The sequence below is a fragment of the Crassostrea angulata genome, chromosome 6, assembly GCF_025612915.1.
Source record: "Crassostrea angulata isolate pt1a10 chromosome 6, ASM2561291v2, whole genome shotgun sequence".
Taxonomy (NCBI): domain Eukaryota; kingdom Metazoa; phylum Mollusca; class Bivalvia; order Ostreida; family Ostreidae; genus Magallana; species Magallana angulata.
The window spans coordinates 56,081,622-56,095,848 of NC_069116.1; the positions used below are offsets into that span (position 1 = coordinate 56,081,622).

At 34.2% G+C, this 14,227-nt stretch overlaps 1 protein-coding gene across 1 annotated transcript; it reads left to right on the forward strand.

The window, feature by feature from the left end:
- The first annotated feature begins 10,635 nt into the window (after positions 1-10,635).
- Positions 10,636-12,405, forward strand: LOC128187668 (X-linked interleukin-1 receptor accessory protein-like 2). The gene has a single exon (XM_052858082.1). The coding sequence runs from the start codon at positions 10,778-10,780 to the stop codon at positions 11,621-11,623; it is 846 nt and encodes a 281-aa protein (XP_052714042.1). The 5' UTR covers positions 10,636-10,777; the 3' UTR covers positions 11,624-12,405.
- The last annotated feature ends 1,822 nt before the right edge of the window (positions 12,406-14,227 follow it).

The following is a 14,227-nucleotide window of genomic DNA, read 5'->3' on the forward strand; positions in this document are numbered from 1 at the left end:
TCTAGTGAAAGGCCAAACAAGACTATAGCATGGCAAGATCCTCCTTCTAGTTAGCCCTTTATTATATAGTCCATGATATCCTCGCTTTAAATTTTGCTTTTTTATTTAATAGTTATAAATATTTTAGGATTCGAACTTTCGATGTCATTTATTTTACGTAAACCTCGTCAATTTATGACATGTCATTTCGCATAAACGCCTTTATATGACAATTGAAAATGAAAGAGACCAAAGATATTATTTCAACATGGTTGTGTGATCATGATATACCAGTATTATACACAAGTTGACAAATACGGCAAAACATGTTGCTTTATTCTTTCTAACATATCTGTAATGTATGTTGCGCAACTGCTTGGAACCAGTATATTGCTCCCTTGCAATCACGCTCTCTGTTTCGAACCCAATGATTGTTTTTCAGCCTTAAAAATTTCTTGAAATTAGTTTTGTTCCAGACCATTAAAATCTAACTGCGTAAATGTCCCGGTTTTTGACGGAACTACCGTATCCTCTGTTATCGTGAGACATTTGTTTTGGGGTTTTTTTTAAATATCAAATCATATTTAACCTTTCCTTCTATTACCTTTAGCATACCTCTGATATGATAGTGACAAACCTGAGTCAATTGAACATTTGTTTTTTTTAATGTCACAAAAGTAAACAATTATGGGTGCAATTAGGGCATTTTTTGTCATATTATTGTCATCTTGATATAAACTTCTAGTAAAAGTAATATTTGGCTATACAAGAGAAAACAAATGATATTGTTGATGTATTGATATTATTAACAAAGCAATATATTTTTTACAAATCAAGGAAAAGTTCTGATCTGCATATTAGCGAATTATTGAAATCAATTTGGGATATTATATGATAGAGAGAAAGTTTTTTGCAATAAAAATGAGATGTGATGATTTTATTACTAGGTTAAAAACTATTGAGAATCTTATTGCAAACATTCATGTTTAATTCTTTTTAATCACCTCCATATGCTCACTTGTTACAATGGGCATTAGACATTTACAGGTAAATATCGATATCTCGAGATATCCGAAGTTGAATTTCTTCGACTCCATTAGCGTTTTTTGGGGAGTTGATTTTAATCAACTATTCTATGCAGTTACTCAGACAAACCGAAAGTGAAACAGTGTTTGGACCTCAGCACAAATCATTGCTGTTGACAAGACTTAGTTCTTGAAAATAATTGCTAAATTCGATGTAATGTATGCTAAAGCATTGTTTTTCAAGGAAACATTTTTATAAATACCTTGAAAATAGTCAGATTTTAAATGGTACGAACAATTTCAATATTTTTTGTAGTCGTGTGTATTCCTACGCCAGAGTTCATTATATCGTTCAACTCGACGCTCGGCTGTCTCCGTAAATCCTTGTCGAAGAGGAGAGAAGCGGATCGTAAACCCTTGGCTAGCGAAGATGGCCGAGCGTTTAGTTGAACGAGATTAGAGTTCAATATTGCTTGGATCCATACAATTTTCGAGAAATATTTTTATTACTGATACATAGTTTGATTGAATTAATTTTATCTTTAAATATTGTTTAACATGATTCATAGGGGGGTTTCTCGACATACTTGTCGAAAAAAGTCCAAAAATTCATATTATACAAATGTGCGTAATTCAAATTAGAAACTACATGTACTTGTCATGCAGAATAACATATCATTGATTTTAAAATAAACATCGTCAAAATCCACTCCCGTCAATTCTTCAGTACTTTGATTGTTTTTGTCCTGATATGTTAACACAGGAATTCCTTAGTTCAGAACCGGTATGAACGGAAATAAAAAAAGGCGGAATATTGATACGATGTTTTATTTATAGACATTGCACATATACACAAAAATTTATTTATAGACATTGCACATATACACAAAAATTTATTTATAGACATTGCACATATTCACAAAAATTATATGAAACGTAACAATTACTTTTAATAAACACTTGATCAAACATTCTTTATCCACGTTGACAGGGTGTTAGGGGGAATCTCGTATTTCTTGGCGATGGCCGCTTTACTCTCTGCACCTCGTTTGACATCGGCAATGGCTTGAAACTTTGTTTCAATGGTGTGGGTCTTTGGCTTGCGCTTCAGCCCGGGAATGGGAGTCTTGACTGTGCTGTGTTGATACATGTTGTTGAATGATGTACAGAATTCTGTTTCTTCTTTTATAGCCAGAGACAAATGTGTTAATTGTTTGAATTTTGTTCACATTAAAAATAAAATTCTTTAGATTGAAATCAGAGCGTTGGTAATTTAGCATGATTTAGTGTGTGATATTAAATAGATTTTCGGTATATTATTTGTTTAGGTTTATCATCGCCAGCATTTTACCCCAAGCCATTTGTTTAGCAGAAGTTCACTTTGATCATGCATCGATATCGATTATACGGCTTGTGTTAGCGTGCATCATTATTCATATTATCGGTAATGTTCAAGTTTAAATTCTTTATTCCGAGAGACAAATGTCTCATAAGTTATACATATGAACATATACCTATTAAATAAACAGTAGGAAAAACAAAGTGTACATAATCAATTTGGATAATTCACATGAAAAGTTTGTTGCTTGTTTGCATAATATAAATATTTACCTAAATTACACAGTTCTTTAGTATTAGAGGTAAATAATAACTGTATAACTTTATAGACACTTGGTTTTCGGGAGTAATAATTTTTAATATACTTATCTACGAAGTGATGGACAAGTAAGTAAAAAATGGAACTCATCTTCAATTACATTTAAGTTGCAAGATTCACATTTTCGACAAACACGTGTTAAATTATCATACCTCCCTGTTTCAATCTTTAAGTCATGTGAGGACAACCGTAAGCGTGTAATTAATTTACGGTATTTTACATGAATTGGTTTCTTTAGGTAAACTTGTAAACAAAAATGATCAACAACATGTTTATATAATATACATTTTTATGCATTCATGCTTTTATCGTTAACAACTTTTTGTTTAAAGACATCACACATTCTATTAAATATAATGTATAAAATAACAGATTCTTTCATTGCACTTCGATATAATTCGGCTAAGCCTAAGGTGGACAATTCTATCCTAATATTTGAAATCCATATGTCATTATTTTTCACCATGTCTTCGTAGCATGCTTTTGAAATACAGTTTTAACTGTTTCTTAATTTAAACCAGTATTTAAAAATTTTTGGTTTCCTGAAAATCTCTAGTTGAAATCTACCTACTTCATAATAAACTGCACTGTTGCAAGTATTTTTTCTGACACCCAAAACCTTCTTACAAAAATTTATATGCACTTTTTCTACATCTTGACCTTTATGGAATCCCCATATTTCAGCACCATAACTAAGTACACTTTTTACATAAGTATCAAAAACATTTAATTGAGTTTCGACATTAAAATCCAAATCTGTCATTTTACTAGATATGCTGAACATTGCTTTATTTCCCTGTGCTGCACAGTGCTTTTGTGTAGATAAAAATTTACCATTGTAGTTAAACAACATACCAAGATTCACATTCACTACTTCTACGTATTTGCTATTGTATTCCCATTTTTCATTATCTTTAACACATTTTCCGTTTCTAAAAACTACAATTTTGGTTTTTTGTACATTAACAGATAAGTTCCATTCATCAGTATATCTGTGCAATGTGTTCAGCATATCCTGTAAACCCTCGGGCGATTCTGCCAAAAGGACAGTATCATCAGCATACATAATTAAAAAAATATTAATCATTTGTAATTCAATTGATGTACAATAACTATTTATAAAATATCTTTCAAAATCATTAAGGTACACTGAAAATGATAATGGAGACAATATTTCACCTTGTAGAACTCCAGCTGAGATTCTAAATGTTTCTGTAAATATACCTTTATGTTTAAGACATGCTCTTACATTCTTATAAAGAGAGATTAATATTACGTAACAATTTTCCTCCAAAACCCTCCATTTGCAATTTATACCATAGTTTTGATCTATCAATTAAGTCAAAGGCCTTTGTATAATCCACAAAACAACAGTACAATCTTTTTTTGTTTTTTAAAGTTCTACTTATGAGATTATGTAGTATAAATATGGCATCAATTGTACCTACCCCTGGTTTAAAACCAAACTGAGCATCAGTAATGATATCATATCTCTGGTCCCATTCTAACAATCTAGTATTTATAATACTTGTAAATAGTTTTGCCAAGCAACTAACTAATGTGATACCTCTATAATTGTTTAAATCTTGCATCTCACCTTTTTTAAAAAATTGGTACAATACAACCTTTTGACTAATTGTCTGGGTAAAAACCAGAGTCGAATATATTATTAAAAAGTCTACACGAAATAGGTATCATTACCTCTTTACATTTTGAAACAAATTCATTAATTACACCATCTTCAGCATTACTCTTGTTACTTTTCAGTTTCAAAATAGCTTTCTCAACCTCTAATTCTGAAATGCACACATCTAACTCTTCATAACATGATAATATTTCATAATTATCACTGGTGTTGTCATAAGTAGTAGTATTTATATTTTCAAAAAGGTTCATCAAATGCTCAAAAAACTCTTTGGCACTTACATCACAACTGAATTTTTTATTATTCTTAAATAAACGAAAAAAGTGCTTTGGGTTACATTTTCTTAGGTATTCCATTCTGTCTCCCTGATATCGTTCGTAGTTATGCTTAATGGACTGTTTTTTTTTTTTTATAAACCTTTTTCTTTTCGCAACGTACAATTCTATTTTCATCCGACTTGCATACGTTAAAATTATGCAGTGCACCTCTATAATCACGGTATTTTGATTTACAAATATCACAATTATCAACATCTTGTGTATATAACTGGTTTTCTACATATGACAAAAATAAATCAGTGTTCACTTATTGAGCACGTGGCTTCTAAATCAGCACCTTCTTTCCATCTAACTGAAGTACATTGATTTATATTCCCGTTCCCTTGTGAAGTGTTTGCGCAGCACAAGGCTGTTGATCCCCCATCTATATAGTTGGTTTTAATACAAAAAGAAACAGGTGCATGATCGGAGAAGCAGTTAAAAATACCTGTTGAAAAATAAGCAATATTGTCAAAATTGTACACATCTGTAAGTAAATAATCTATCGTATTAGTTCCATTAGAGTTATAATCAAAGTACTGAAGAACTGACGGGAGTTGATTTTGTCGATGTTTATTTATTTTAAAACCAATGATAAGTTATTTTGCATGACAAATACATGTAGTTGCTAATTTGAATTACGCACATTTTTATAATATGAATTGTTGGACTTTTTCGACAAGAATGTCGAGAAACCCTCATATGAATCATGTTAAATAATATTGAAAGATAAAATTAATTCAATTAATCTATGTATCAGTAATAGAAATGTTTCTCGAAAATTGTATGGATCAAAGCAATATGAGCTCTAGTCTCGTTCAACTATACGCTCGGCTGATACCGTAAATCTCCGACAAGGATTTACGGAGACAGCCGAGCGTCAAGTTGAACGAGACTAAATTGAACTCTGGCGTAGGAATACATACGACTACAAAAAATATTTGAATTGTTCGTACCATTTAAAATCTGACTATTTTCAAGGTATTTATAAATAAGTTTGCTTGAAAAACAATGCTTTAGCATACATTACATCGAATTTATCGATTATTTTCAAGAACTTAGTCTTGTCAGCAGCAGTGATTTGTGCTGAGGTCCAAACACTGTTTCACTTTCGGTTTGTCTGAGTAACTGCATAGGAGAGTTGATTAAAATCAACTCCCAAAAAGTGATATTACCATTATAGTCATTTTCATTTCTTCCATTAACAATTTTCAATCCTGTAGTTCTACACAAATTAATCAACTTTTTACCAAAGTTGTTAACTCCTCTGTCTGCATTATGTCAACAGTATACATTGGCATTATTGTCACAGTCTACAAATGACTGTAAATTCTTTTCTACTGACTTTTCAAGCTTGTCATCAGAAATAAAATCATCCAAAGTTCCACACCGGGCATTAAAGTGCTCTACCACACATATATGACCTTTACGGTGAAAACCGGTGAAAATAAGAATCTTCTAAATAATCAAAAATATCAGCTTTCTCTTTTTTATAAAACACACTACTTTCTTGGAGTATATAACATGCGGCTACAAAAATGGGTGTACCTTGTTTACTTTTATGTTCAAAACGTATCCAGACAACAGTACTACAAAATTGGTCTACAATTGAAATGTTCATGTCTAACATGTTTTTAATAAAGATAACAATGCCATCCCCTTTTCCATTTATTCTATGAAAACTACAATTATTATATCCATGTAGATCAAAACAATCTAAAAGGGGAAATCTTGTGTTGACCATATATTTGTACTAAGACAGATACTGGAACAGTCATGTGAGTGGAACAGCACACTGTATGCTGTATTTGTCGATTTCGAGAAGGCTTTTGACAGCTTACACCGTGAGTCTCTCTGGAAGATCCTGCGTCACTACGACATCCCTCAGAAACTGGTTCACATCATCCAGTCCCTTTATGAAAACTTTGAGTGCCGGGTGATTTATAACAACCAGCTCGCAGAGCCCTTTGCAGTGAACACCGGAGTGAAGCAAGGATGCATTCTGTCACCTGTGCTATTTTCCCTCGCAATTGACTGGATCATGAAGAACACAACAGAAGGCAAGAGACAGGGATTACAATGGACATTGACCTCAATCCTAGAGGACCTGGATTATGCTGATGACCTGAGTCTCTTATCAAGCAGACACCAGGACATCCAACAGAAGACAGAGCTGCTCGGAGCAACAGCGAGCAAATCTGATTGAAAGTCAACACCAAAAAGACACAGGTTCTTCGAGTAAACACTACCAACAGAAATCCAGTACTTATCAATAGCAAACCAGTAGAGGATGTTGAGGAGTTTACTTACCTGGGCAGCAAAGTCACCACAACGGGAGACTGCAACAAAGAAATCGACACCAGGATCAGCAAGGCAAACCAAGCTTTTGCAATGTTGAAAACTATATGGAGATCTACTGCACTTAACAGCCGCACCAAGATCAAGATCTTCAATAGTAATGTGCTCAGCGTCCTTCTATATGGTTCAGAGTGGTGGAAAACCTCTCTACTGATTGAAAGAAAACTTGAAGTCTTCCAAACCAAATCCCTCAGATGCATCTTAAAGGGGCATGGTCACGATTTTGGTCAAATTTTATTTTTCAGTTTTTATTATTTACAATGCTTTAGGAATGCATTTCTAATGATCAAATGAAATTTGGGTGCCAGTCAATTATTTTAAGCAAGATACAGGGCGCACAATTCTTCGTCATGTAAACAAGGCTCGTGCCCTGTTTTTGTTTACATAGGTTCAATATGTCGGTAAAAAATCTTTTTCAAACTGATTTGTCTATCTTCCTATTCATTTAAAGCATAAATAATTAGTTCCTTCGTTTGAGGTCTTAAACTGGAATTTTCACTTCAACATTCAAAATAAAAACAAAAGATTTGTTTACATAGCGAAGAATTGTAAACTCTGTAACTCGCTTATAACTCAACAAATGACACCCAAGTTTTGGTTGCCTATCACTAATGCCTTACTTAAGCATTGTAAACATTAAAATCAAAAAAATAATTTTCGACCTAAATCGTGACCATGCCCTTTTAAAGATCTTTTGGCCTAATACCATCTCAAATGAAGATCTGTTGAAAAGAACTGGGATGACAACAATATCATAGATCATCCAAGCAAAACGCTGGCGATGGCTTGGTCATGTCCTGCGCATGCCCCCCAACTCACTTCCCAGGGTTGCCCTAAGATGGACACCCCAGGGAAAAAGAAATAGAGGCCGGCCAAAGGAGACCTGGAGAAGCCCTTAAAGATCTTAAAAGCAGAGGCCTGTCCATGAAGACAGCACCTAGAGTAGCTGCAGACCGAGCCAGGTGGAAATCCCTTGTAGACGCCTCAAGCACCTGATGGCGCAGAGAGGATTGAGTGAGTGAGTGAGACCTAAACAATCATGTTGATTTATCCAACATTCTAATAAAATAATTATATCATATTTTATTATAAGTTCTACAAAGTCTAGATTATCTAGTTTAGTTTTTAGGCCTTTAATAACATTCCATTTCGATGATAGATAAATCCACACTCCTACTCCCGAGCCTGACCTAGTGACCGGTAGAGTGTCCAGTGTACGCGTTGGAGGCGACTGTACTGTACGCGGTCGTTGGATGTGTAGTCTGTCTTTCATGCCGTCCTGCTGTTTCGTTTGGGTCGTCCTTGGGCTCCTGTCGATCGAGTTATGTGTTGCGCGTGTGTTGGCTGCATGGCGTTGTTGTCTATTATCTGGTGTTCCTGTGTGGTGTTCGTCTCTGCTTTCTGGGCCTTTATATAACTTTCCGTTCACATACAGACGATCTTTCACTAGTTTTGTTCTATTTCCTTGACTTCTGAGTTCCCTCATGATAGTATAGAGTTGTTTTCGTCTTTCCTCAATAGCGTGAATTGTTCATTCATACCGAATCCACTTCCTTTTAATTTATAGGCTCTTTCTAGGACACTTACTCTGTCATTTTCATAAAGGAATTTCGCAACGATAGGTCTGCTTCTGTTCTGTTGAAATCGACCGAACCGATGCACGTTACAGAACTCCACTTTCCAGTCAACTCCTAATTCAAAATATATGAAGTCCCGCAATTTGCCCTCTGTGTCCTCTTCCTTTGTTTCCCCACCTAGCCCCGTAAACACAAGATTGTATTTCATGGAGCGGCATTGCAGATCGACGATTGAATCCTTTAGTTGCACAATGTCTTCTTTTTCTGTTTGCAGAGATTTGATGTTTCTCTTCATTTCGTCTAATAGCTCTTTCTGTGATTGTTCCTTTCTATTCATGATGATTTTCATTTCTTGGATATTTTTTTTCAAAATAATCCACTTTATTTAATACAAATTCAGCACTTTTTTCTAGTTCTATCGTTTTCTTTTTGACAGCTGTTAATCTAGTGTCCGTCTCTTTAAATTTAGTCTCTGTTTCTTTAAATTTACTTTCGTGAGTATTTACCAAATTTTCGACACTAGAAAATCTTGAGTCAATGGAAAGTAGCTTTTGTTCTATTGTGTCAAGCTTCTCTAATTTTCTAATAACTATGTCTAGTTTTTTATTTGTGTCTTTTATTTGTTTTCCAACATTTGATTCTCTGAAGACTTGATCAGTTGTTGGGGTACTTACTGGGGTAGATGTTTTGACGATGTCGCTGTCCCCATATAGTACTCTTTCGGTTTGCCCTATAACTTCACTTATTGGTAACGAATCACTCGCTGACTTGTCTAATAACTGTTCATTATCTGTAGTGTCTTCACTATTTTTCTTTTTCCGCTTTTTTTGACTGTTTATCACTACCACCCATTGTGAACTAGGTAAACACCAATGTAAACAACCCTTATGTCGCCCCAGACTACACACACTACCAGTCTATTAATAGTTTTTGCGTCATGGTGTTGTGTCCTGTTCACTCAGGTAGAACAAAAAAATGCATAAAATGACGTATAAATGCATCAATGTTAGGAACATTTGTTCAACACGCAGTGTGCCCATGTGTGCAATGCACGTGTACTAACCTATCTGCAAAGTTGTAAACCGATCAGCGCTCTATATATTGCTGAATTTGAGAAAAATTGCGACGTACACCTCTGCTACGTGCTACCTGTTTGAACTCCCGGAAGTTGAATGTTAGGGATGCTTACTTTTGGGAGCTGTGAACTTATTTGTTTTATCAATCACCGGAGTATATACCCAAGCTGTTATAACATCAATCGTGTCATCAAAAGCTGCACTGGCTAAGCGTGGAGTTAATTGACTATCAGTCTTGATAGAAAGGTGTGAATTGCCGCGGGCGGGAATAACGATTACAAGGCATGCAGGATGCGATTAGCAGACCGAAAAATTGACTTCACTTCGAGATAACCCAGGTAAAATATGTGATTGGGACCGTAAACATACTTCGACATAAGCGGGGTATTCGAGATAACCGTATTCGAGATATCAGTAGTTTTTCAAATCATATACTGTGGTTTCATTAATATTCAAGGGTATCAATTTTCGTGGATAAAGTAAAAATCACAGTTTCAAGGATACGTAAATTCGTGGCAATTGACCCTAACAATAGAAAATGTTAATAGAAATTGCACTTCAATGAACATTAAATTTCGTGGATCAACTTAACAACGAAATCCACGAAAATTGGTATTCAACGAATATTGATGAAACCACAGTATATATGGAAAACGGCCGGGGCTGGCGGCCCACTTCGACATAAGCAGGGTATTCGAGATATCCCATGTTCGAGATACTGATATTTACCTGTATCTATATCAACATTTATATTGATATAAAAAAATTATGACATGCATATAACCCCTTAGTAAATGTACATTTGGAATGAGTGAGAGAGTGTTTGTCTTTATATATGGAACTATTGTATCGATTTCTTATAATAGAAATAAAGCATAAAAAGGATATGAAAGTACAATATACCAAATTTCTTATATAGGCTCAGAACATTGGATCAGATCCAGCGTCTTCCAAAACAAGTGATTAATTTCATGAACTTTACAGTGAAGACCGCGAGTATTTACATTGATACAGAAAGAAGAGTAAGTTGAGTGTAGAAAAAATGTATTTAAAGCCCGATGGTGTTCAGAGAACCATTAAGCATGTCAGAACAAGACAGAAAAGAAGCTCAGTGGTTCATAAAATTCTGTTGAATTTACCTTAATGAATAATTTCAACAATGACAGCAAAGGTCAGCTCAAAAATGTTAGTTTTCTTCAAATCCCTGAACACGTGAAAAAGAAGAAACGAAAACATTGGTCAAGAAGGAAACTTTGGGGTCTTTATCATGAAGATTGGATGCGGAGAAATACATGTAGAGTGGGTTTCAAATCGGGCGACAATAACCAAGTATCTCTCGATTCGTCCACTGGCGCTTGGAACGTCAGCTCGGTTTTAACAGGGTGTTTATTATTCGTAACCATCTCTTCTCTCATCTTGTTTGTGGTGTTTCGGAAGAGGATAGAGTATCGGGTGTACAGAGTTAAACAAAATCTGAGGCGGCGCAGACGACATCCGGGTAATCGCCAGACAGGGCGGCCATTCCTTCCAGAGGACAAGAAGTATGACGTGTATCTATCTTATTCTGAGGAGGATTACCCATGGGTAAGAAAGCATCTTCTGTCCCTCTTTGACGACTGGGAAACAGAGAACAACGTTACTGCTTTTGATACATACAAAATATATTGTAGTGATCGAGATTCCCATCATGGCAAGTCGGAACTGGAGAATATGTGCGAAAATATTGAGCTGAGTCGAGTTGCTGTTGTTGTATTGTCCAGCAGTTACACACAGAAACATCTACACACAGTGGAACTAGAGCACCTTCTGTACAGCAAAGATATATCTGTTATTCAGGATATTGTCATCATTATGATTGAAGAGCTCAAATTCAAACAAATTCCAACAGCCCTTCATCACCAGATAAAACAAGACAAAGTTTACCGATGGGAAGCGGGCAAAACGAAACAGAAGAAGTTCTATGGAGACTTATTACGAGCTCTTAAGTGATGCATTTTCTGTGGTTTCGTGTGTTGATAACTTTTTAGATTAGCTTGATTTGCACACTTTAGTCAAGTAAACAATTAAATGATTGTTTCTGGTTGTGTATGTCAGAATGGAAGCTGGGAGAAAATATACATAACCCGCTAATGGGACACGTTATATAGATTTATGCGACGATCGACTACCGTACGCTGTTTTTATATACTTTAGAGAACTAGACTAAGGCTGCATTTAGAGCACGTGGTCCAAGGTATATTTTAAAAAAAAGAAAATATTCTTATAAAAATCACATTATTTTGTGAAATTGATAAAAAAAAAAACAAGCAGGAACATTCTTAATTCCAGTTTATTCACCTGTAATTGCAAGGGCTTATAGAGGGGTACCACTCTGGGTTGTGATTGAAAACAAACTGACTGATTGTAATATTGAGGTTTCAGTGCGGAATACTGATATGAAAAATGTTAGTGACGGGGTTTTACTTTACCTTCATACATCAGAAAAATAAGTACTATATGTATATGTAAAGAAATCTTTGGGAGAGTGGAGAAAAAATAATACTAAGTAAGCTTTAATATTGATGCCTGAACAGCAATCCCCGAGTTCAGAAAGTATTCTTTGGAGTTATATTTATAACAGGAAATAGAGATATGTATCCATTCACGCTGCCTATGTGTGTTAACCTTTTCTTGTAAAATAACAAGATATCTACTAAACAATACTATATCCTGTTATTATAGTACCTGTATTTGCATTTAGACGTGATAGTGAATTTTAATGTTATTATTTAAGGAGGCCGACTTTAGTTTGCATTGCGCATGTTTTTGCGCATTCTAATATAATACAGTTGATTTATACTTCTTATGATTTTTTTTCGATATCATTTATAAAATTGAACACAATAAACAAAATACAGATAAAAATATTTAGATTTTAAAAGGAAATTTTTATTTTTAACACGATTTTTACGTTGTGTGGTAGGGGAACATTGCCATTGCGCTTTTATGACGTTATGATAAAATGAAGCTTTGTAGGAGTACGTTATAAGAAATAACATAAAAGAAAAAGTAAAAATTGTACGCTGTTGAAATTTTATATACAGAATTATGCTATCCTCGAGGACATTTTCCTCATTTTTGGAATGAATCCATTATACCAATCATCATTCGTGATGATCCAAATATATAGCAAACTTTGGTGCATTTTAATATTTTAAGATGGCCCCCACTAAAAACAAGAGGGTAGAATTTTGTGTTTTTTACATATAAGGTAGGAAATGATATTGCTAATCATATGTAACAATTTTGAGAAAAAAGCTATTGTAGTATTTTTTTAAACTGCTTTGATGTGCGGAAAATGACAGTTTCCTATATATTCCTATAGTAACTGTACCTCTATTTTGAGATGGTCCCTAAAAAGAACCAGACGGTCGATTTTCATGAACCTTCGCAAATAAACTAGAGTTGGTTTAAATTACATATGGTTAAAAAATAAAGAGTTATGCTATTGTAGTTTTTCCGCAAAAAAAGCCAAATCGGCCTCCTTAAGTGAAGGATAAAATCCGAAAACTGTCCATTCTGTGAGAGAAAGAACTGAGGGCCGAGAACAGTTCTTTCTCTCACAGAATGGACAGATTTCGGATTTTATCCTACTTAAAATATTTTCTTTATTGTTACCTTAATAAACTGTCTCAGGTGTTGGCTTGAATGATTGCTAAGATTATATAACACTATTGATTGTCCATTTAAAAAACAACAAAAGGGGTGAAAATAATGGTGTATTGTTGAACTTAATGGACAGTGCCAGGTAACTTCATAATTAAATGATTTCTGATTACTCTCTGGGTAAAACTCAATGAGAATGATGTCTTTATCAGATGGAGAAAGTATTTTTTTTTTGCAGCAATCAAAATTTAGAGATCCAGAAGAAAGTGTAAATGCGGATGGCATTTTGAGTGACATTTAGTGGGAAACTCAAGTGATGGAAAAGGGGGAAATTCAAGTGATGGAAAAGGAGCAAATACAAGTGATGGAAAAGGAGCAAATTCAAGTGATGGCCAGTGTCAAAAAAAAGAAAAAGAAAATGTGCGATCCCTGTGATTCTTATAGCAATTAATATTACCTCTGGAATTCAAATTCTGATATGTTTGTGGGGTCACAATTACAAAACCATTCATTGAAATGGTCAGCATATGTGTTGTGCTTGTATGCTTTCTCCGGAGATGATAAATTCATATTGTTGTAATATAGTATTTAAATACTAATGTTGGTATTTATGTTTTAATAATTTTTATTTGAATTAAAACTAAATTTTCCTAATTGTTTTCAACAGTTAAAACCTGTACATTAAGTTACCTGTAGCTGTACATTAAGTTGGAGAAGCTGTCGATTAAGTTAAGAATCGACAGTTTTTCCACTTAATATACAGCTAAATGTAACTTAATGTACAGGTTAATATATTACGCTATATAATGTACCAAAAACATAGGATTTCATAACAAAAATGTTTTAAGGGCACTTACAGATGATTGTTTGGTACTTCGTAGCATGTTTTTTCCCTCTACATTAAAAATAATCAACATGTATTTCGTATTGCAAATACCTTTCCCTATC

What these genes read in the sequence shown, in the direction of transcription:
- LOC128187668 (XM_052858082.1), top strand. Translation starts at nt 10,778, where the DNA reads ATGAATAATTTCAACAATGACAGCAAAGGTCAGCTCAAAAATGTTAGT.